The 21,134-nt window shown below is 45.2% G+C and overlaps 1 protein-coding gene across 1 annotated transcript in view; it reads right to left on the bottom strand.

Moving 5' to 3' along the window:
* Positions 1 to 20,374, bottom strand: part of LOC121002577 (phosphatidylcholine translocator ABCB4-like) — a 95,146-nt gene extending 74,772 nt beyond the window's left edge. Inside the window, exons 1-2 of the mRNA XM_040434020.1 lie at positions 20,205 to 20,374; positions 18,842 to 18,968 (exon numbers count right to left, since the gene is read on the bottom strand). Of these exons, the coding sequence (XP_040289954.1) occupies positions 18,842 to 18,968; positions 20,205 to 20,374 (297 nt within the window). The remainder of the gene's footprint in view (positions 1 to 18,841; positions 18,969 to 20,204) is intronic.
* Positions 20,375 to 21,134: the final 760 nt, after the last annotated feature.

The following is a 21,134-nucleotide window of genomic DNA, read 5'->3' as shown; positions in this document are numbered from 1 at the left end:
CATGGGCAGCTTGCATGTCTGGAAAGGCACCATCAATGCAGAAAAATATATTTAGGTTCTAGAACAACATATGCTCCCATCCAGAAGTCATCTCTTTCAGGGAAGACCCTGCATTTTTCAACAAGATAATGCCAGACCACATTCTGCATCAATCACAACATCATGGCTGCGTAGGAGAAGGATCCGGGTACCGAAATGGCCAGTCTGCAGTCCAGATCTTTCACCTATAGAGAACATTTGGCGCATCATAAAGAGGAAGGTGCAACAAAGAAGGCCCAAGACGATTGAACAGTTAGAGGCCTGTATTAGACAAGAATGGGAGAGCATTCCTATTTCTAAACTTGAGAAACTGGTCTCCTCGGTACCCAGACGTCTGTTGAGTGTTGTAGGAAGAAGGGGAGATGCCATACAGTGGTGAAAATGGCCTTGTCCCAACTTTTTTGGGATTTGTTGACACCATGAAATTCTGATTCAACATATTTTTCCCTTAAAATGGTACATTTTCTCAGTTTAAACTTTTGTTCCGTGATTTATGTTCTATTCTGAATAAAATATTAGAAGTTGGCACCTCCACATCATTGCATTCAGTTTTTATTCACGATTTGTATAGTGTCCCAACTTTTTTGGAATCCGGTTTGTACCTGCTTCCACAAATACTGCTCTTCTCTAGGGAATTTGGCACAGCATCATTTTAAAAATGACAGGCAGAGGAAGAAGCAGGCTGTGGGAAGTTGGAGAAGTTGCGTGCGATTATGTCAAAGGACGCACCAGACTTGGTTGAGTGGCTCACTCAGCCTTCCGCTTCTGCACCCTCCTCATTCTCTGTATCTGCACCCTTCTCACTCTCTGCTGTGTGCACCCCCAAAGACACCACCACCACCACCACCATAGCCCCTCCACTTGAGTCATAGGAATTATTTTCCCATTCATTCCCAGACCTTACAGATGCTCAGCCATTCTTGGCATCGGATGACGAAGAGGAGGTAGCAACGGCTGCCACCCAGCGGTCTGACGACAGTACCAAGATCAGCCCAAGAAGGGTGGTTCCCGCTGTTACTGCCTACTCCGAGATCGCTAATGTCAGTGGTGGTGATGATGACGTGTTGATAGACGTCACGTGGGTGCCCACAAGAGAGGAAGAGGAGGGGATTTCAAAGGGAGAGACGAGCAGCAGATAAAGAGGAGAAGCAGGCAGAACTCACAGTGCAGAGGAGGCAAAAAGCAGACTGCAAATGTATCTGGAGCAAGCCATCCACCATGAACGGTCACATCTTGCAATAGTGTTTCCATCTGCAGCCTGTGCTTTCAACGCATAAGTCGAGGTAAGCACAACACTCGCCTAGGGACGACCACCTTAAGAAGGCACCTGGCCTCCCATTACCGAGCCCAGTGGGAGCAACGCAGTTAGAACCCACAAAGCCACACTCCCGGTGCTCCACGTCCTGCCTCTTCTCCTTCTCCTCTCTCCTCCCATTTGTCCTCCACTCCACCTTCCACTATGCCATTGTCACGTTCATCTGGCAGAAGGCAGGCTTCCGTGGCCCAAATGTTTGAGCGTAAAAAGTTGACGCTGGATAACCCTCTTGCTCAACGGCTGACCGCTGGCTTGTTGGAACTACTAGCCCGCCAATTACTGCCATATAAACTGGTGGACTCAGAGGCCTTTAAAAAATTTGTGGCCATTGGCACACCGCAATGGAAAGTCCCCGGAAGGAAATATTTCTCCCAGAAGGGAATCCAAGAGCTATATGGCCATGTTCAGCGGCAATTGAATATATCTCTGGCACACAGTGTCGGTGCCTAGATACATCTGACCACACGTGGTCTAGCAAACACGGGCAGGGAAGGTACATAACTTTTACTGCCCACTGGGTGAAACTTCTGATGGCCGTCAAGCATGTAACCCGTGGCACTCGTGTAGATTTGGTGTTAACGCCACGGATTGCATGCAGGCCTGCTCTTCTTCTCCTCCTCCATCTCCTCCTTGGCTGAAAAATCCTTTCCCACTGCTATTGCCTCTTCTGCTGCTCCCCCCAACCTCCCCAGAACCTGTTTGACGTGCCCGGTGAGACGTTGCCATGCTGTGCTGCAGTTGTTGTGCCTGGAAGCCAAGAGCCACACCGGTCCTGCACTGCTTTCAGCTCTGTGGTCACAGGCCGATCAGTGGCTAACCCTGCTCAATTTGACGGTTGGTAAAGTGGTGTGCGAAAACGGTGCCAATCTGCTAAGCGCACTGAAACAGGGCAAAATGACACATGTGCCATGCATGGCACACGTCCTGAACTTAGTCGTGCAGCGATTCGTTGCCAAATACCCCGTCCAGGATGTCTTGCAGCAGGCCAGGAAAATCTCTGACCGTTTTTTAGAAGATCTTACACGGCCATGGCTCACCTTGCTGGCGTTCAGCAGCGACACCACTTGCCCATCAGACGTCTGATTTGTGACTGCCCGACGTGCTGGAACTCCACCTTGTATATGCTTGATAGGCTTCTCCAGCAGAAATGTGCCGTTAACGACTACCTGTACAAACTCTGCGGCAGGAAAGGTTCTGGGAGCTTGCTTTTTTTTTCACCACGCCAGTGGCTGTTCATGCACGATGCATGCAGACTTCTGCGGCCATTTGATGAGATCACCAAACTGGTCAGTCGCAGCTAGGGCGCCATCAGTGACATCATACCTTACGCCTTCTTTATGGAGCATGCATTGCGTCGTGTCATTGATCAGTCCGTCGAGGAGCAGGTTCAGGAAGATGAGGAAGTCGCAATGCTGAATGAATTCCCAGGGGGGGCTACTCCATCTGAAACAAGTCAGCAGGAGTCTGAAGAGGAGTCAGGGGAGGGTGGTGCCTGGGGGGGGGGGGGGGGGGCAAGAAGAGTAGGCTTTAAACTTTTCAGGGATCCTTGGTGTTGTCTGTGGATGGGGGGAGGCGAGCGATGACGACATTCTCCTGGGCGATGAGCAGGAGCCAGGCCGCTCCACCACTTCCAATTTAGTGCAAATGGGGGTCTTCATGCTCCAGTATTTGTAGAGGGACCCCCGTATAAAAAGCATAAAGGGAAAAGAACATTACTGGGTGGCAACGTACTTAGATCCCCGGTACAAACACAAAATGGAGGACATGCTACCAGCATCACAGAAGGCTGTCAGAATGCAGCATTTCCAGTTCTTGCTGCGAGAGATGCTGCATTCTGCTGTTGCAGGTGCTGGCAGAGGAATTTACACCGAAAGAGAAACCGTTGCAAGTACCAATCCAACAGCGCATGCAAGAAGAGGGAGGTTTGAAGATGTATTGGTCACTTTGGATATGAGATCATTCTTACAGCCAACCCATCGACAGCCACCCTCCGGATCCCGCCTCAGGCAACACCTAGACCGACAGGTGTCTGACTACATCAGGTTAACGGCCGATGTGGACGCTCTGAAAAGGGAGGAACCCCTCGACTACTGTGTGTGCAGGCTTGACCTGTGGCCAAAACTGGCACAATTTGCCATGGAACTCTTGGCTTGCCTCTCTTCGAGTGTCCTGTCCGAAAGGACGTTCAGCGCAGCAGGGGGGATCGTGACCGATAAGTGCACTCGCCTAGCTCATGACAGTGTGGACTACCTTACATTTCTAAAAATGAATGAGGCATTGATCTCGGAGGAATTCAACAGCTGTGATGACCACATTTAATTGAATTTCCTCATGACAGCCCACAAATATCCGCCACCACCCAGAACAAATAATGGCCCCTGTCTTGATAAATGCAGCGGCATGAAAGGCATTTTCTGTCCGTGAATGCCTAATGTTTGGGACCTCGAAGGAATTCAACACCTGTGATGACCATGTATTATCAAATTTCAACTATTATCATTTGGGGTTTTTTCAAGAGGGAGGATTTCGTTAGCCATGTTTTTAATCCAATTTTATATTTTTTGTTCTTTTAAACATATATATTTGACATCTATTTGTACTGGCCTGCAGTAAAATTGATATCATATGACCGTCTAATAGAGATGTCCCGAATAGTTAGCCGGCGAATAGTTCCCGGCGAACATAGCTTGTTCGCCGCGGCGGGTGAACATATGCGATGTTCGGTCCGCCCCCTATACATCATCATTGAGTAAACTTTGACTTGTCTTTCATGCTGTCATGTCTGTTGAGGGACCCTCGTATAAAAAGGATGAATGAGAACGACCTGTACTGGGTGGCCACGCTACTAGACCCCCGGTATAAGCAGAAAGTGGCAGAAATGTTACCAAATTACCGAAAGTCAGAAAGGATGCAGCAGTTCAAAACAAAACTAAAAAATATGCTTTACACAGCTTATAAGGGGGATGTCACAGCACAACGGGAATCTAACAGGGGAAGAGGTGAAAGTAATCCTCCTACCACGACCACGGCGGCAAGGACAGGACGCTTTACAGATGTGTTGTTGATGGAGGACATGCGGAGATTTTTCAGTCCTACACATCGCCATAGCCCTTCGGGATCCAGCCTTAGAGAACGACTCGACCGACAGGTAGCAGACTACCTCGCCTTAACTGCAGATATCGACACTCTGAGGAGCGATGAACCCCTTGACTACTGGGTGTGCAGGCTTGACCTGTGGCCTGAGCTATACCAGTTTGCGATAGAACTTCTGGCCTGCCCCGCTTCAAGTATCCTGTCAGAAAGGACCTTCAGTGCAGCAGGAGGCATTGTCACTGACAAAAGAAGTCGCCTCGGTCAAAAAAGTGTTGATTACCTCACCTTCATTAAGATGAATGAAGCATGGATCCCGAAGGGACTGACAGTGGGGGATATGTTTGACTAACAAAAGGCCTGATGACATGCCTTGGCCTCAAAATGGTCCCCACGCTGCTGTATTTAATGTCTGCATACCTGATGACTTTCGTGAATTCTCCGCCACCAACTAGGGTTCAAGCCGCAATGTTTTAGTCACCTTTCTGCCTTGAAAACATCAATTTTTTCCGGCCGCTGCTACAACAGTGGCTGCAACAATAACATTATTTTTTAGGCATGTGTACATGCCTAATTTTTCTGGCCTCTGGTGCTGCACTGTGGTTGCAAAAACAAAACAAAAAAAAAAGGCACATACAAGTGTCAATTCCCCTTTGTGATCGTTACCTTGTTGTGGTGAAGGGGCTTGCGTATCACAATGAAGCGATCATCCCCTCTATGAGTGTGTTGGCAATTTTGCCACACCCCAGATGATAGGGCCGTTGCTTCATTATGATCAGACCAAAAGCGATCGGCTGGATAATTTTTCATAGAAAAAACATAATTTTTTTCATTTTTTTTTTTAAGTTGTATGGGTGGGTTTTAAATACATAAAATAAAAAAACATAATAAAGTCTCAATAGTTTATTAGAAATAATGCAGACAATTAAAAAAATCCCCATCAATTCCAATACAAAACAAGTACAAAGCTCAGAACTAAATTATTCCAGGATGTCGTAATGGTTCGTTAATTCGACAATGGTTAATCAATTCGACACACGTCCCCGGATAGGGGACGTAACAGGGATTAAACTGATAGGAATAGTACTAGTTAAGACACCACTCATATAGGGTGTCACAGCACATTGCTCCGTGCACGCGCAGTGCCCCAACTTGGGAGTAAGAGGACCGACCAAGCTGCTTTTTCCATCTCCCGGTTCCTAAAATCAATTCAGTTTGGTGTATCAGAGTTTGGTCTGTCACTGTGAAGGCAGTCGAAGGTACCCGGCCTAAAAATTTTTTCACAAAAGGCAATCCCTGATATGGGACGTAACAGGTATTAAACTGATGAGAATAGTACTACAGAAAATACCACTCATATCAGGTGTGACAGTAAATTGCACGGCGCAGACGCAGTGACCGTGGCGTGGATTCAAACAAAGGGGAGGGAGCCAGTGTTTTTTTAACCATCTCCCCGTTCGAAAAATCAATTTAATAAATGGATCCCAGATTGGGGACCATACAGGGATTAAACTGATGAGAATAGTGCTACAGAAAATACCACTCACAGGTGTGTGAGTAAATTGCACGGTGCAGACGCAGTGACCGTGGCGTGGATTCAAACAAAGGGGAGGGAGCCATCGTTTTTTTAACCATCTCCCCGTTCGAAAAATCTATTTAATAAATGGACCCCAGATTGGGGACGTAACAGGGATTAAACTGATGAGAATAGTACTACAGAAAATACCACTCATATCGGGTGTGACAGTAAATTGCACGGCGCTGACGCAGTGACCGTGGCGTGGATTCAAACAAAGGGGAGGGAGCCAGCGTTTTTTTTAACCATCTCCCCGTTCGAAAAATCCATTTAATAAATGGATCCCAGATTGGGGACCATACAGGGATTAAACTGATTAGAATAGTACTACAGAAAATACCACTCACGGGTGTGACAGTAAATTGCACGGCGCAGACGCAGTGACCGTGGATTCAAACAAAGGGGAGGGAGCCAGCGTTTTTTTATCCATCTCCCCGTTCAAAAAATCAATTTAATAAATGGACCCCAGATTGGGGACGTAACAGGGATTAAACTGATGAGAAGAGAGAACTACAGAAAATACCACTCATATCGGGTGTGACAGTAAATTGCACGGCGCAGACGCAGTGACCGTGGCGTGGATTCAAACAAAGGGGAGAGAGCCAGCGTTTTTTTAACCATCTCCCCGTTCCAAAAATCAATTCAATTCACCTTTCGTGGACCCTTGGTGTTGTACGTGGCTGGGTGGAGGAAGAAACCTTCAATGACATCAACGGGACATGGCTAGCTTGGTATCCAACCTTGTGCAAATGGGAAGTTTGCGGTTGGGCAAATGGACTGTTTGCGGTTGTTTGCGGTGCATTAAAAGGGGAGTTTGGTCTGTCAATGTCTGTGAAGCGGGCGTAACCCTTACACTACCTGATCGATACAACATCATACCTGATCGTATACACACACTGGATGTTTTAAACCACGTTGTTTAAAAAAAACTTTGGATTGTTAGGTGATTTATGCCCTTTATGGATTAAAATCCAACTCTGCGTCAACTATGTAATTTTCCATGGGAGTTTTCCCATGGATCCCCCTCCGGCATGCCACAATCCAGGTGTTAGTCCCCTTGAAACAACTTTTCCATCACTACTGTGGCTAGAAAGAGTCCCTGTGGGTATCAAAATTCGCCTGCCTATTAAAGTCTATGGCGGTTCGCCCGGTTCGACCGTTCACGAACATTTGCAGAAATTCGCGTTCGCCGTCCGCGAACGGAAAATTTTATGTTCGCGACATCTCTACCGTTAAATATACCTCCAGCCACATAATTACTTGCTCTTTTCTGTCCAGTGAATTCCTAATGCTTGGGGCCTGTACTACACTGGCCTGCAGTAAAATTGATATTAAATGTACCTCTAGTCACATAATCACTTGATCATTTATGTACGGTGAATGCATAATTTTTGGGGCCTGTGATCTAACTGGCAAACAGTAAATTTATTATACGGTGACCGCCTAATTTACCTCCAGCAACATCATCATTAATTGTGCTTTTCTGTACTGTGAATGAATAATTTCTAGGGCCTGTAGTCCACTGGCCTGCATTAAAATTGATATCCATTGACCGTCTCATATACCTCTGGCCACATAATCACTTTATCATTTATGTACATTGAATGCATAATTTTTGGTCCTGTAATATAACTGGCCAACAGTAAAATTGTTATACGGTGACCGCCTAATGTACCTCCAGCCACATAATTACTTGTTGTTTTCTGTCCGGTGAATGCCTAATGTTTGGGACCTTGCGGTTCGCGAACATTTGATCGCGTTCGCGAATCGTCCCGGCCAATGTTCGTCCATCACTATTGATGGAAGACAGCATGGTGCTTAACTGACTGGAAGCATTATCTGCTGCAATCCAACCGACCACCTGGTCACACTGGTCTGACTTCTGGAGCATTGTCCTGCGCAGCCCTGCAAACGGTTACATGAAGCTAGGTATGGTGGATGATTGTTTTTCTTGTGCTCTGGCAGCAGGCACAGTTTCAACGTGCCCATGGCCACGGTCTCTGCGTGCATCATCATCACGGCCACTTCCTTGTCCCTTACTGCTCGCCTTCTTCATATTAAATGTTATATATTCTTGAAAGTTGGTCACACGTACAATACCGTAGGATTTCTAAGTGTATGTGCAAAAAAAAAGTTATTTGGAATGTGGAAAAGTCACACAGGAGATATACCCCAGATAATGTCACTGATGTCAGCAGCGGCTAATATAAAATTACAGGGAATGTCACAGGTATTTGGGATGTGAAAATGTTACCCAGGAGATGTACCCCAGGTAATGTTACTGTCCGCAGCGGACACCGTACTCTGGATGTCACTGATATTTTTTGGATGTGCACATGTTACACAGGAGATGTAGTGCAGCTAATGTCATTGTTCGCAGTGGACACATCTACGGAAAAAGTACACTGGATGTCACAGATATTTTTGGGATGTGCACACATTACAAAGGAGAAATACCACAGATAATGTCGCTGAAGTCAGCAGCGGCTAATACAAAACTATAGGGAATGTCACTGGTATTTTGGATGTGTAAACGTTACATAGGAGATGTACCCCAGGTAATGTCACTGTCCGCAGCGGACACCGTTTACGGAGAGAGTACACTTGATGTCACTTTTTTTTTTTGGATGAGCATACATTACACAGGAGTTGTAGCGGCCTAACTATTGCACGCTATTTAGCGCAGGATGCGCTAAAATTAGATTTTGCTGCCACACACAACAGTCCATAAAAGGACTTTTGGGTCTGTAAAGTTTAAGCAATTTAGTCTGACAAGTTTTTCTTCTGAAAAAAAGAAAATTTTACTCCCTATACTATCTTTGCCTTCTTCAGCACAGCTCTCCCTGACTAACATTGAGCCGAACATGTCATCGGGTGCTATATAGCGTTTCGGCCAGCCAACCACCGTAATGCCAGTAACTAACATGGCTACGGCATTACAGTGAAGGGCAGTACATACGTGCACGTTTATTGGCTGTGTAGCAGCCAACAAACGTGCAGGGAGGAGACTCGAGCATTGCGCTTGAGCACATGCTGTATTCGGCCGAATACCGCTATGTGCTGAGCATCGAGATACTCGAGCCAAACTGGTGCTCGGCCGAGCATGCTCGATCAACACTAGGGACTAGTGTTGGGACGATCTTTAGAAAGAAGGAACTTAACCAGAATTGATCTTGAGTGAGCCCCTGGTATTCCCCCCTTTTTACTAGGGACCCTATGGGCTTCTCTCTATCGCAAAAAGACTAGAAAGGGTACCCGGTTTACAATTTTCAAGGAACCGTTTCTCCATAAATTCTTCACAGTTAGATCCCTCTGTCCCCTCTGGTATTCTCACACATGTCAAATTTGTTCTCCTTGACCTATCTTCTAGGTCTATCAATTTATTTTCTGTGGTCTCCTTTGTTTGTTTTAAAGATGCTACATCCTTCTCCAATTTATATATTAGATCTTCCATCACTGATGTTCTATTCTCCATCTCCTGCAGACGCTCTCTTAACTTTACTAAGTCGTCCCTAATCAGAGTTACATCTGTTTGTACCGACCCAATCTGAATTACTAATTTCCCCAACACATCTTCTAGTCTGGTCACAGTATGAAAAATCTCTTTAACCATTATATCATCAATTTCAGTTGTTACGTCATTCATTACAAAACCCCCTGAGTCATTCAGGATCTGTTTTTCCTTCAGCTGAGGGTCTAAATAGAGATGTCTCGAACTATTCCCCGGCGAATAGTTCCCGGCGAACATAGCTTGTTCGCGTTCGAGGCGGCATTTCAGTAAGGCCTCTTTCACACGAACGTGTTCGCTCCATGGCCGTATTGCGGACCGCATTTGTGGATCCGCAATATACGGGCAACGTTCCGTGGGCATTCCGCATCACGGATGCGGACCCATTCACTTGAATGGGTCCGCAAATCTAGAGATGCGGAACGGAAGCACAGAACACAACCCAACGGAAGCACTACAGAGCGCTTCCGTGGGCTTTCGTACCGTACTCCCGTTCCGCAAAAAGATAAAGTATGTCCTATCTTTTTGCGGAACGAGTGGCTCGCGGACCCATTAACCACCTCCCGTCACACTAACGCCGATAGGCGTCAGTGCGGCGGCACTCTCAGGTCTCGATGACGCCAATATGCATCATCTCAAGAGACCCGAGATTTCCTGTGAACGCGCGCTCACAGGAGCGCGCGTTCACAGGATCGCGCAGTTCAGAAGTTTAACTACAGCCTGCCGGCAGCGATCATTGGCTGGCAGGCTGTAGATTTTTAAAAGATCCAATGAAATGGGTATGTCAGAAGCTATTTTGTAAATAGCGTCTGATATACCTGCTACCTGGTCCTCTGGTGGTCCCTTTTGCTTGGATCGACCACCAGAGGACACAGGCAGCTCTGTAAGTAGCACCAATCACCACACATACACTACAGCCCCCCCTGTCACTTATTAACCCCTTATTAACCCCTGATCACCCCATATAGACTCCCTGATCACCCCCCTGTCATTGATCACCCCCCTGTAAGGGTCCCTCATCACCGCCAGGTAGTTAGCTACTTGTTATGTAGTTAGCGCCCAGCCCACCGCACCGCAGTCACTGATTAGTCACTGATTAGCATCATCGCTGTCGCTAATCAGCACTAGTACTATATAGTATCTGTAAGTGATCAAGACTGATCGCAATCAGATCTATATAAGTACATTAGGGTCACCTTAGGCTCTACAAAAAATGCAGTGTTCGCCCGATCAGGCCTGATCTTGTGCGCACACTTGCATTCAGTCCGCCCCACCGCAGTGACAGAATTAATTTTTTTTCTGATCACTGCAAAAACATTGTAAAATCGCTGCGCCACTATAAAGATCACTTTTGATCATTTTGGATCTTTATTAGCGATCGCAGCTTTACTTCGCAAGCACTCCTTTTTACTATACAGGTTTGCTCTTTTTTCTGGGTAGTCTCAGAGGAATACCCCCTAAATTTAGTTAGTCCAAAATGTCAAATAAGGGGTATTCCGCTGAAGAGGCCTACAGGATTCTGGCCGTGGTGGATGAAAGCGATGGGGACGCCTCACCCGCTGAATCCAGTGGTTCAGAATATGAACCTGTAGACAGCAGTGGCACTCTAACCGCTAGTGAAGATGACGAGGTTGAGGTCCCTGCTACGGTCAGGCGTACCCGATCCCATGTCAGTGTTCTGCCTACCCCGCATGATGAGCCTCATTTGCAGCAGAGTGGTGCTAGCTCTGATCTTTTTTATGGTGCGGCATACACCAGCAGCGCAGCACATCCTGGACCTTCTACCAGCACTGCCGTATTCCCTGGTGAAGTGGCGAGCACCAGAAGGGCAGTTCAAGCTAGTACAGTGGCACGTGCATTAACTCCCCCGTCGCAGCCCCCACGTTTACAGGCCCGTAGAGCCCTTAGTCTCCCAGAGGTGCTGGCAAACCCTAATTGGCAATCCCCTGCTTCCGCCGCACCCGTATTGCCCCCTTTCACCGCCCAGTCTGGAGTTCGCATGGAGACAGCTCATTTAGGATCGGTCCTTGAGTTTTGAGCTGTTCTTCACGGTGGATCTCTATGACTTAGTTGTGGCAGAAACCAACCGCTACGCCACAGACTATATAACCGCCAATCCGGAAAGCTTCTATGCCCAGCCTTTCTGAATAAATTTTTTTTTTTGGGCTTTATCCTCAGCATGGGTCTAACTTAAAAAAAATGTATTGCGGTCCTATTGGACCAAAGCGCGCCCGATATGGGGTGAAACTGTATAATCTCTGTGAAAGGGCCACAGGCAATACATATCGTTTTAGGGTCTATGAGGGAAAAGACTCAAAACTGGAGCCTGTCGGATGCCCTGACTACCTGGGGAGCAGTGGTAAGATTGTCTGGGACTCGGTGTCACCCTTACTCCACAAGGGGTGCCACTTATACGTGGACAATTTTTACACAAGTGTGGCCCTCTTTCGGCACTTACATCTAGTCGGAATTCAATGCTGTGGCACCGCGCAACCTACTCGCCGGGGCTTCCCCCAACGGCTCGTTAATACCCGACTTGCACGGGGGGAGAGGGCTGCCTTGTGTGACCAAGAACTGCTTGCGGTGAAGTGGAGGGACAAGAGGGACGTTTACCTTCTGTCCACCATTCACGCAGACACGACTATCCAAATTGAAAGGGCAACTGGAGTCATTGTGAAACCCCTCTCTGTCCACTACTAAAACCTTCACATGGGAGGGGTGGACTTCAATGACCAGATGTTGGTCCCTATTTAGTGTCCCGCCGCACCAGACGCTGGTATAAGAAGGTGTCTGTTTATTTAATTCAATTGGCTGTCTATAATAATTTTGTTCTCTACAGTAAGGCTGAGAGAACGGGATCCTTCCTAAAATTCCAGGAAGAGATAATTTCGGAACTCCTGTATCCAGGAGGGTCCGTGCCCCAAGTCTCTGATGTAGTGAGCCGGCTACATGCCAGACACTTCACGAGTGTCTATCCTGGTACCCCAACTCGGCATTCCCCAAGAAAAAGATGTCGTGTCTGTAGCAGGGGTGGAATAAGGCGTGACACCACCTTTTTTTGTTCTGACTGTCCTGACCAGCCTGCTCTATGCATAGGGGAGTGTTTCTGCAAGTACCACACACAGGTACACTATTAGTGTAGGGATTTCGTGACACAGGACAGGCACACAGGGGTCTTAGGGCCCTTTCACACAGAGCTTCCACAAACCTCTCCTTTCACCTGGGACAAAGTGCATAATGTACTTCGCCACATCTCTGGGCGATTTGCGCTTTGCACATTGTCCCATGGGGAAGGAGAGGTTTAACCTCTAAAGGTAAAAAATAAAAAACAAAGAAAAAATTACAGGTAAGCAAAAAAGTTAATGTTCTGTTTCAAATGTTCAATAAAGTTTATAAAAGTTAATGTTCTGTTTCAAATGTTATATATAGTTAATGTTAATAAATTTATTGCGTTGAGGCCTGTTTTTTTTTTTTTTTTTTTTTTTACCTTCTAGGTGGACCAAGCGATCAACCAGCTGCAGCACTGATGTGCATTCTGACAGAAGCATTGCGCTGCTGTCAGATTACACAAAAGTCGGTGTATGCGGCGCTGCAAGACGAGATTTCTCCTCTGCAGTAAAAAAGATACGTTTGCCGAGGCTTATGAGCTGAGGGGCGGTGTTCATATGCTTTGGCAAACACTTTGTATAAAAAAAAAATAATAATAAATTCTGGCAATGATTTATTCATCCACATCGATTGATGTGAATGGAGAAATCGGGTTTGCCAGGACATACGAGCTGAGTGGGTTTGGATGTTGGGCGGAGCTCCTATGTACTGGTAGACGCCTTTCCCCTCTTTTTTTTTTTTGCACATTTTTTGGCAGAGATTTTTTCATCCACATTGATCGATGCGAATGAAGAAATCTGTGCCGTTCATTTTTTCTTTCAGCCCAGAGGCTGAACGGAAAAAAATATCTCATTACCCGTATGCTCAATATAAGGAGAATAGCAGAAACCCCTAATGCAGGCCATACATTTAATGTATGCAGTATAAACACCCCACAAATGACCCCATTTTGGAAAGAAGATACCCCAAGATATTCGCTGAGGGGCATATTGAGTCCACGAAAGATTGAACTTTTTGTCCCAAGTTAGCGGAAAGGGAGACTTTGTGAGGAAAAAAAAAAACAATTTCTGCTAACTTGTGCCAAAAAATAAATCTTCTATGAACTCGCCATGCCCCTCACGGAATACCTTGGGGTGTCTTCTTTCCAAAATGGGGTCACATGTGGGGTATTTATACTGCCCTGGCATTTTAGGGGCCCTAAAGCGTGAGAAGAAGTCTGGTATCCAAATGTCTAAAAATGTCCTCCTAAAAGGTACTCATTGGAATTTAGACCCCTTTGCGCACCTAGGCTGCAAAAAAGTGTCACACATGTGGTATCGCCGTACTCAGAAGAAGTAGGGCAATGTGTTTTGGGGTGTATTTTTACATATACCCATGCTGGGTGAGATAAATATCTCTGTAAATTGACAACTTTGTATAAAGAAATTGGAAAAGTTGTCATTTACAGAGATATTTCTCACACACAGTATGGGTATATGTAAAAATACACCCCAAAACACATTGCCCTACTTCTTCTGAGTACGGCGATACCACATGTGTGACACTTTTTAACAGCCTAGGTGCGCAAAGGGGCCCAAATTCCAATGAGTACCTTTAGGATTTCACAGGGCATTTTTTACGCATTTGGATTCCAAACTACTTCTCACGCTTTAGGGCCCCTAAAATGCCAGGGCAGTATAAATACCCCACAAGTGACCCCATTTTGGAAAGAAGACACCCCAAGGTATTTTATGAGGGGCATGGCGAGTTCATGTAAAATTTTCTTTTTTGTCACAAGTTAGTGGAATATGAGACTTTGTAAGAAAAAATAAAAAAACATTTTCCGCTAACTTGTGCCAGAAAAAAACAATCTTCTATGAACTCGCCATGCCCCTCACGGAATACCTTGGGGTGTCTTCTTTCCAAAATGGGGTCACTTGTGGGGTATTTATACTGCCCTGGCATTTTAGGGGCCCTAAAGCGTGAGAAGTAGTTTGGAATCCAAATGCGTAAAAAAATGCCCTGTGAAATCCTAAAGGTACTCATTGGAATTTGGGCCCCTTTGTGCACCTAGGCTGCAAAAAAGTGTCACACATGTGTTATCGCCGTACTCAGAAGAAGTAGGGCAATGTGTTTTGGGGTGTATTTTTACATATACCCATGCTGGGTGAGAGAAATATCTCTGTAAATTTACAACTTTGTATAAAAAAAAAAGGGAAAAGTTGTCATTTACAGAGATATTTCTCTCACCCAGCATGGGTATATGTAAAAATACACCCCAAAACACATTGCCCTACTTCTTCTGAGTACGGCGATACCACATGTGTGACACTTTTTTGCAGCCTAGGTGCGTAAAGGGGCCGAAAGTCCAACGAGTACCTTTAGGCTTTACAGGGTTGCTCACAATTTAGCCCCGCCCAAAATGCCAGAACAGTAAACACACCGCACAAATGACCCCATTTCGGAAAGTAGACACCCCAAGGTATTTACTGAGGCGCATAGTGAGTCCGTGGAAGATTTTTTATTTTTTGCCAGAAGTTAGCAGAAATCGAAACTTTTTTTATTTTATTTTTTTCTCAGAAAGTGTAATTTTCCGCTAACTTGTGTTTTTTTTTTAATCATACATAAACTCACCATTCCCCTCTGCGAATACTTTGGGGTGTCTTCTTTCTAAAATGGGGTCATTTGGGGGGTATTTATACTATCCTGGCATTCTAGCACCTCAAGAAACATGACAGGTGCTCAGAAAGTCAGAGCTGCTTCAAAATGTGGAAATTCACATTTGTGTACCATAGTTTGTAAATGCTATAACTTTTGCGCAAACCAATAAATATACACTTATTGGATTTTTTTTTATCAAAGACATGTAGCACAATAATTTCTGACACAAACTTGTATAGAAATGTAATTATATTTGAACAATTTAACCAGAGAAAGTTAAAAATACACTTTTTTTTGAAAATTGCGGTCTATTTTGATTAATATCAGAAAAACGAGAAATCTCAGCAGCAATCAAATACCACCAAAAGAAAGCTGTATTTGTGAGAAGAAAAAGAGGTAAAATTCATTTGGGTGCCAAGTTGCATGACCAAGCAATAAACCGTTGTTGTGAAGTTCCGATTTGTAAAAAAAGGGCCTGGTCACTAGGGGGGTATAAACCTGTGGTCCTAAAGTGGTTAAAGTGAATTAGTCCACGATCCGCTGTGGCTGCCCCACGGTTGGTGTTCGTGCATTGCGCCCCGCATTTTGCGGGCTGCAGCACGGCCAAAGGGCACACACGTTCGTGTGCAAGAGGCCTAAGGAATATATTCCAGATATTAAATAAGGGATAACCAGTATGGAGCCACAGCATTCAACAACTCCCCAAATATGGCAACTTTGTTAGTAAATGCTAATTATTGTGTTAGAGTAACAGGTGCAGTACAGTTCCCAATCCACACTCTCTACTTCTGTCCATCCAGTATATTACAAATTCAATCTTCCCTCTCACATCACTGATGGCAACGTAAGCCCAAAGTTGATAGGTGGAAGAATGGGGATTGAGAGGCTTTTTCCTACATTCATTAGTAGGGGATTAGCGTGGAAAAAAGGCAAAATAAGTGAGACACTGTTTGATATATTATAGGCTTAGAGGGAACCTGTCACCGGGATATTGTGTATAGAGCTGAGGACATGGGTCATCTCAGGGACAGGACTCAACTCAGGTTAATTTGCATATGTATCAAATCAGTTTTTTTACACAATAAAAGCGCACAGAGCTATGGGGACTGGGTATTGCGGATGTGCTAGCGGCCATCTAGCAACCCATGTCCTCAGCTCTATACACAAAATCCCGGTGACAGGTTCCCTTTATTTCAATCTTCCTTCACCAAACACCAGCAGCAGCGAAAGCCCAGGATTATAAAATAGGAGGATTAAGGATTAACAGGCCTTTGCCTGAGTTCATTAGTAGGATGTTAACGTAGGAAAGAGGCAAATACAGTTAATAAATTAATATCCATGTTCAACACTTTTTTTTTTTCCTCTTTTTTTCTTCCTCTTTCTTCCCCCTCTCCTCCTTTCCTCAGATGTTCGTGGACGGGAATCCTTTTTGGGGGAAAGCTAATACACTTATTCTTATGGGGGGGCACATACAGCCAAATGGTTAAATACTCCTATTCTTAAACTGGCGTTTTATGTGCTGAATTACTCAGTTTTCCCTGCTACATTAGCGCGGATCCAGAACTGTTGATTCTGGTAAATGAAAGGAGTCAGGACCTTCTCCTAAAATGGATCCTGCTGCTCACTTGTGACATCTCCCCAGAAACACCAACGTAACTTTTTCTGGGGGGCCCTCTTCACTCATGCTCTTCAGCAAGTGGCATTTATCATGTAGACAAAGTTAATACAATGCACTTACTAATGTATTGTTATTATCCATTTTGCCTCCTTTGTTGGCTAAATTCATTTTTATATCACATTATACACTGCTCCTTTCCATGGTTACAGGCCACCCTGCAATCCATCAGTGGTGGTCGTGCTTGCACACTATAGGAAAAAGCGTCAGCCTCTCTGGTGTCTGGGACCATGGGAGCGCACATGGGCTAGTGCTTTTTCCTATATTGTGCAACCACGACCACCACTGATGGATTGCAGGGTGGTCTGTAACCATGGAAACGAGCAGTGTATAATTAATCCAGCCAGCAAAGGAAGGAATATGGATAATCACAATACATTAGTAAGTGCCTTGTATTAACTTTCTCTACATGATAAATGCCACTTACTGAAGTGAGACAACCCCTTTAAGTCTGGAGTCTCTAATAAGCACTTTTCTTCACCCGCTTAGTGAAGAAACCACCCAGTAACAGCAGCAGCAGGACATGGAGCAGAACTTGAAACAGCAGGTGGTGGCATATTTGGACTTCACCCTGCCACCCCACATCCAAGATCCCTCGGACAACTGGGCAGCCAAACGTGTTTTTTGTGGCAGTAACTGGCCGAGCTTGACCTGGACAAGCTTTCCTGCCCGGCCAGAAGTGTGACATTAGAGCGGGTGTTTACTGAGGCAGGGGCATGGTTACCCCAAAGAGACCTCGCCTTTCCACCAAAAATGTGGAGAGACTGACCTTTGTAAATATGAATCAGGCGTTGATCAGCCAGGATTTCCACATGCCAGTGGAAACCCAAAAAGGACCTTGAGATGGGGAGATCTGTCACCTTGCATGTTGTCTCCCTCACTATCCATTTCTTGTAGTTTGAGTGTGGGTTCACTCACAGAAGTACTGCTGGGGGACAATTTACGAGACTGGGGAGGCCTTGTTGGAGCAAGTTGATTGGCACTTTTGTACAAATGAGTCTAAAGAACCTGTTTGGCATGAGGAAGTCGTATTCCTGGACTTATGAGGTCCAATTTTCACCATTGCTGTTAAATTTGATCTGACTCTCGTTGCATCTTGTCAATTGCCAGCGGTTAGGAAATGATTTTGTCTCTTCTAGCTGGTGGCCCCATTTTTCTGGGTGATGAAAACCTAGTGCAGTATTTCTTAGCACAGGTTAGGTTAAGATACTAAGTGAGCATTGCTGGTGGTTGTCTTGAGACAGCAGGAAAAATTGGATTGCTGACCCTTTAAGTCTCCCTGTAAAGTGGACCTTAGATGCCCAACATCCGAAAAAATTAAGGCTGTGCCTTTAAGGGTTTGGTGCAAGGAGGAGTGTGCCCTCTGTTTGCATTGCAGGTCTTTAGGCAGACCTAGGATGTTTGCTGCTACTGCTCTTTAATGCGGGGTCTCTGAGGCAAGGATAGCCCAAGTGCTTGACCCTGTGCAGTCTTAAATGCAGACTCTGATCTGGACGGAGCCCATATTCATAACGTAGTTTTTAAAAGGATCGCTCAACCCTACTCCAGAGGATGCCATATTATTAGAATTTTACTGCATATATAATGCCTGAACCTATCACAGTGCACTTTACAGATACTGGGGGATATTTATCAAAACTGGTGCAAAGGAAAATGGACTTAGTTGCCCATAGTGACCATTCAGATTCCACCTTTCATTTTTCAGCGCTCCTTAGAAAAATGGAAGATGGGATCTGATTGGTTGATATGGGCAACTAAGCCAGTTTTCCTTTGTTCCAATTTTGATAAATTCCCCCGATCCCCCTGTATCCACTGACATCAGTCTCTGTTCCCAATGCATTACAAACAATACAGAAAAAATATATACTGCATATGCATATATTTACTTACCAAAGTTTCTCCTTGTTCACTGAATATGTCAATAGTTGGTGTTCTATCCAACAGCTGAAAAATGCGTTCAGCTGATAATTTTGCTCTTCCAAAATTTAATGTTAAGGAATCTTGCCTTGCCAGTTTACTAACAGTAAACATAATGACAAAAAATGTCCTAAAAGAAGGCACATTAGAAATAATCCATAAATAATAAAAAGTTAACTTAAAAGGTAAGCTTAAAATGACCATAAAATAATGAAACATAACTGATTGTAATATCATCTAGAGCTTCGTATAATCGGATGCCAGCAAGCCATACAAAATTAGCAGTTTGTTACATCAGGAGAGGTACTAGATGGGATAACTAGAGGCAGATTGCCTTAGTTTTAAAGTTTAAACTTTTAAAATGCATACTGTCCCAGTGGACTTCAGGCTTCACAGTGGGAGCAGTACAGTGCTTAAACCAATGGGACAGGCGTCACTTCGGCATTCTTTGCACAGTCCTCACAAATTTACAATCACTATTGATCTCTCACTCAGAGGTTTCCACTTGCAGATACTCCTTCCTGCTCAAGCTGGGCACAGCTCCAATTGGCTGCAGGTCCCACAGCCTTGGGTCTCTTAAGGGTAGACTGCAAACACAACACCCTTCCTTGACATGTCGATGACTGGTGGGAACCGGGATCCGACTGACTCTACCATGGGTGGCGCAACACCACTAACATCAATGCCCCTATGCTGGAAAGAGGAACTGGCATGTCTACCCCTCCCATCAATCATGGCAGATGGAGTGATTATTTCCCAGCACCATATTGCTCAATAATGCACCACACCAATACAACCCTCATTACTCCACTGGAGATCCTACCCATATTTAATGTGCAATCCCATTGCTGCAGGCTACTGACATTTTTTCCCAATAAATGCTGCTGTCAAGCCGTTATCTAACACAACCTCCAGCTGTTGGGAAACTAGAACAACTGCATCAGGTGGGGCCAACACAAGTAGGTTGGGTCAGAGAACTATTAGCCATAGTCACAAGGTCCAATCCGCCCCTTAGTGTCAGATTCATTAAAAAGCAGTGGGTAGCTTCTCCACGGTAAGACACATATTGCTAAATAATATTAACAAAGACAAATGCACTCTGTGGTCTTCCTAAACCCTCAAACTGATGTTAAAATTGAGAGATTAGCCAACATATCCTACTGTGGAGGACATGTCTGAGCCCAAGCACTGTCTGAATAGTGTTATACAACAGTTCAATAACGCGAAGCAGAACAGTAAAAGGACACCCACGTGGCGGTCTAGAGTAAATGGAGACGCCATTACTGCAGTACGAATCTAAGATCAGGAACAAAGTACCAGACTGATAACACGTTACCACCGACACAGCAAGGCAGGGAGAACATCCCCAATGCCCAGCAAGACGTCGCATGTGTCCAGATCTTCACGATCTAGCAAGATGTCCTCAGCAAGTTCCTCAGCAGTTAGAGCTCGTGCCAAGGCAGACGCTGCCCGTGTCCAGCTACAGTACGCAGAAAAAGAAGCCATGATGATGCAGGAGTTAGCAGCAAAGAAAGCTGCCATAGCACAAGAGAGAGCAGCTAAGGAAGCTGCCCTAGCACAAGATAGAGCTAAGGAAGCAGCTAAGGAAGCTGCCATAGCTTAAGCAAGAGCAGCTAGGGAAACTGTCATGGCCCACGAAGAAACTGAATTAGAATCAAAATTGTTCATCCTGCAGCTACAGACTGTCGCTGCAGTTGCTGAAGCCTACATGGGAACAAGTCGTTAGGAAGTGAAAAATCATATAAATACCCAAAGGTTCCAGAAAAACCTCTATCCCCAGCAGATCCTACAAGTGAGTACATCCAGAACCTTACTGATGTGCATACAAAGGAGCAGTCTCTTAAAGCCTGAAGCAAAGGAATTCAGGCCGAGATCGACAGTCCCCATGGGCTGGCCCAATCAACCACATGAGATCAGTGGCTGCCAGCAAACCAAGAATAAAGCACCAGAACCCCCTAGGAACAAAAAACTAGTGTTCCCACCACCTCAACCTAAAGATTATATGTGCAAACAACAGTGTGCAGTGGACTGAGCTTATCACCAGCCGAGATGCTCGATTTAATGATAAAATGGCTGGGTACGGAGTCAGCAGATCATGCAAAAAGGATGAGAAGAGCAAGCCTGTTCAACCCTGCAGCAGTACTCAACATGACATGGAAAAGACTAAAAGAAACGTATGGATCCCCAGAGGTAATTGAAGGAGCACTGTTGAAAAAGCTTGAAGTCTTTCCTAAAGTGGGCTACA

The sequence above is a fragment of the Bufo bufo genome, chromosome 5, assembly GCF_905171765.1.
Source record: "Bufo bufo chromosome 5, aBufBuf1.1, whole genome shotgun sequence".
Taxonomy (NCBI): domain Eukaryota; kingdom Metazoa; phylum Chordata; class Amphibia; order Anura; family Bufonidae; genus Bufo; species Bufo bufo.
Note: the sequence above shows the minus strand (reverse complement) of the source record. Positions and strands in the feature narration are given on the sequence as shown.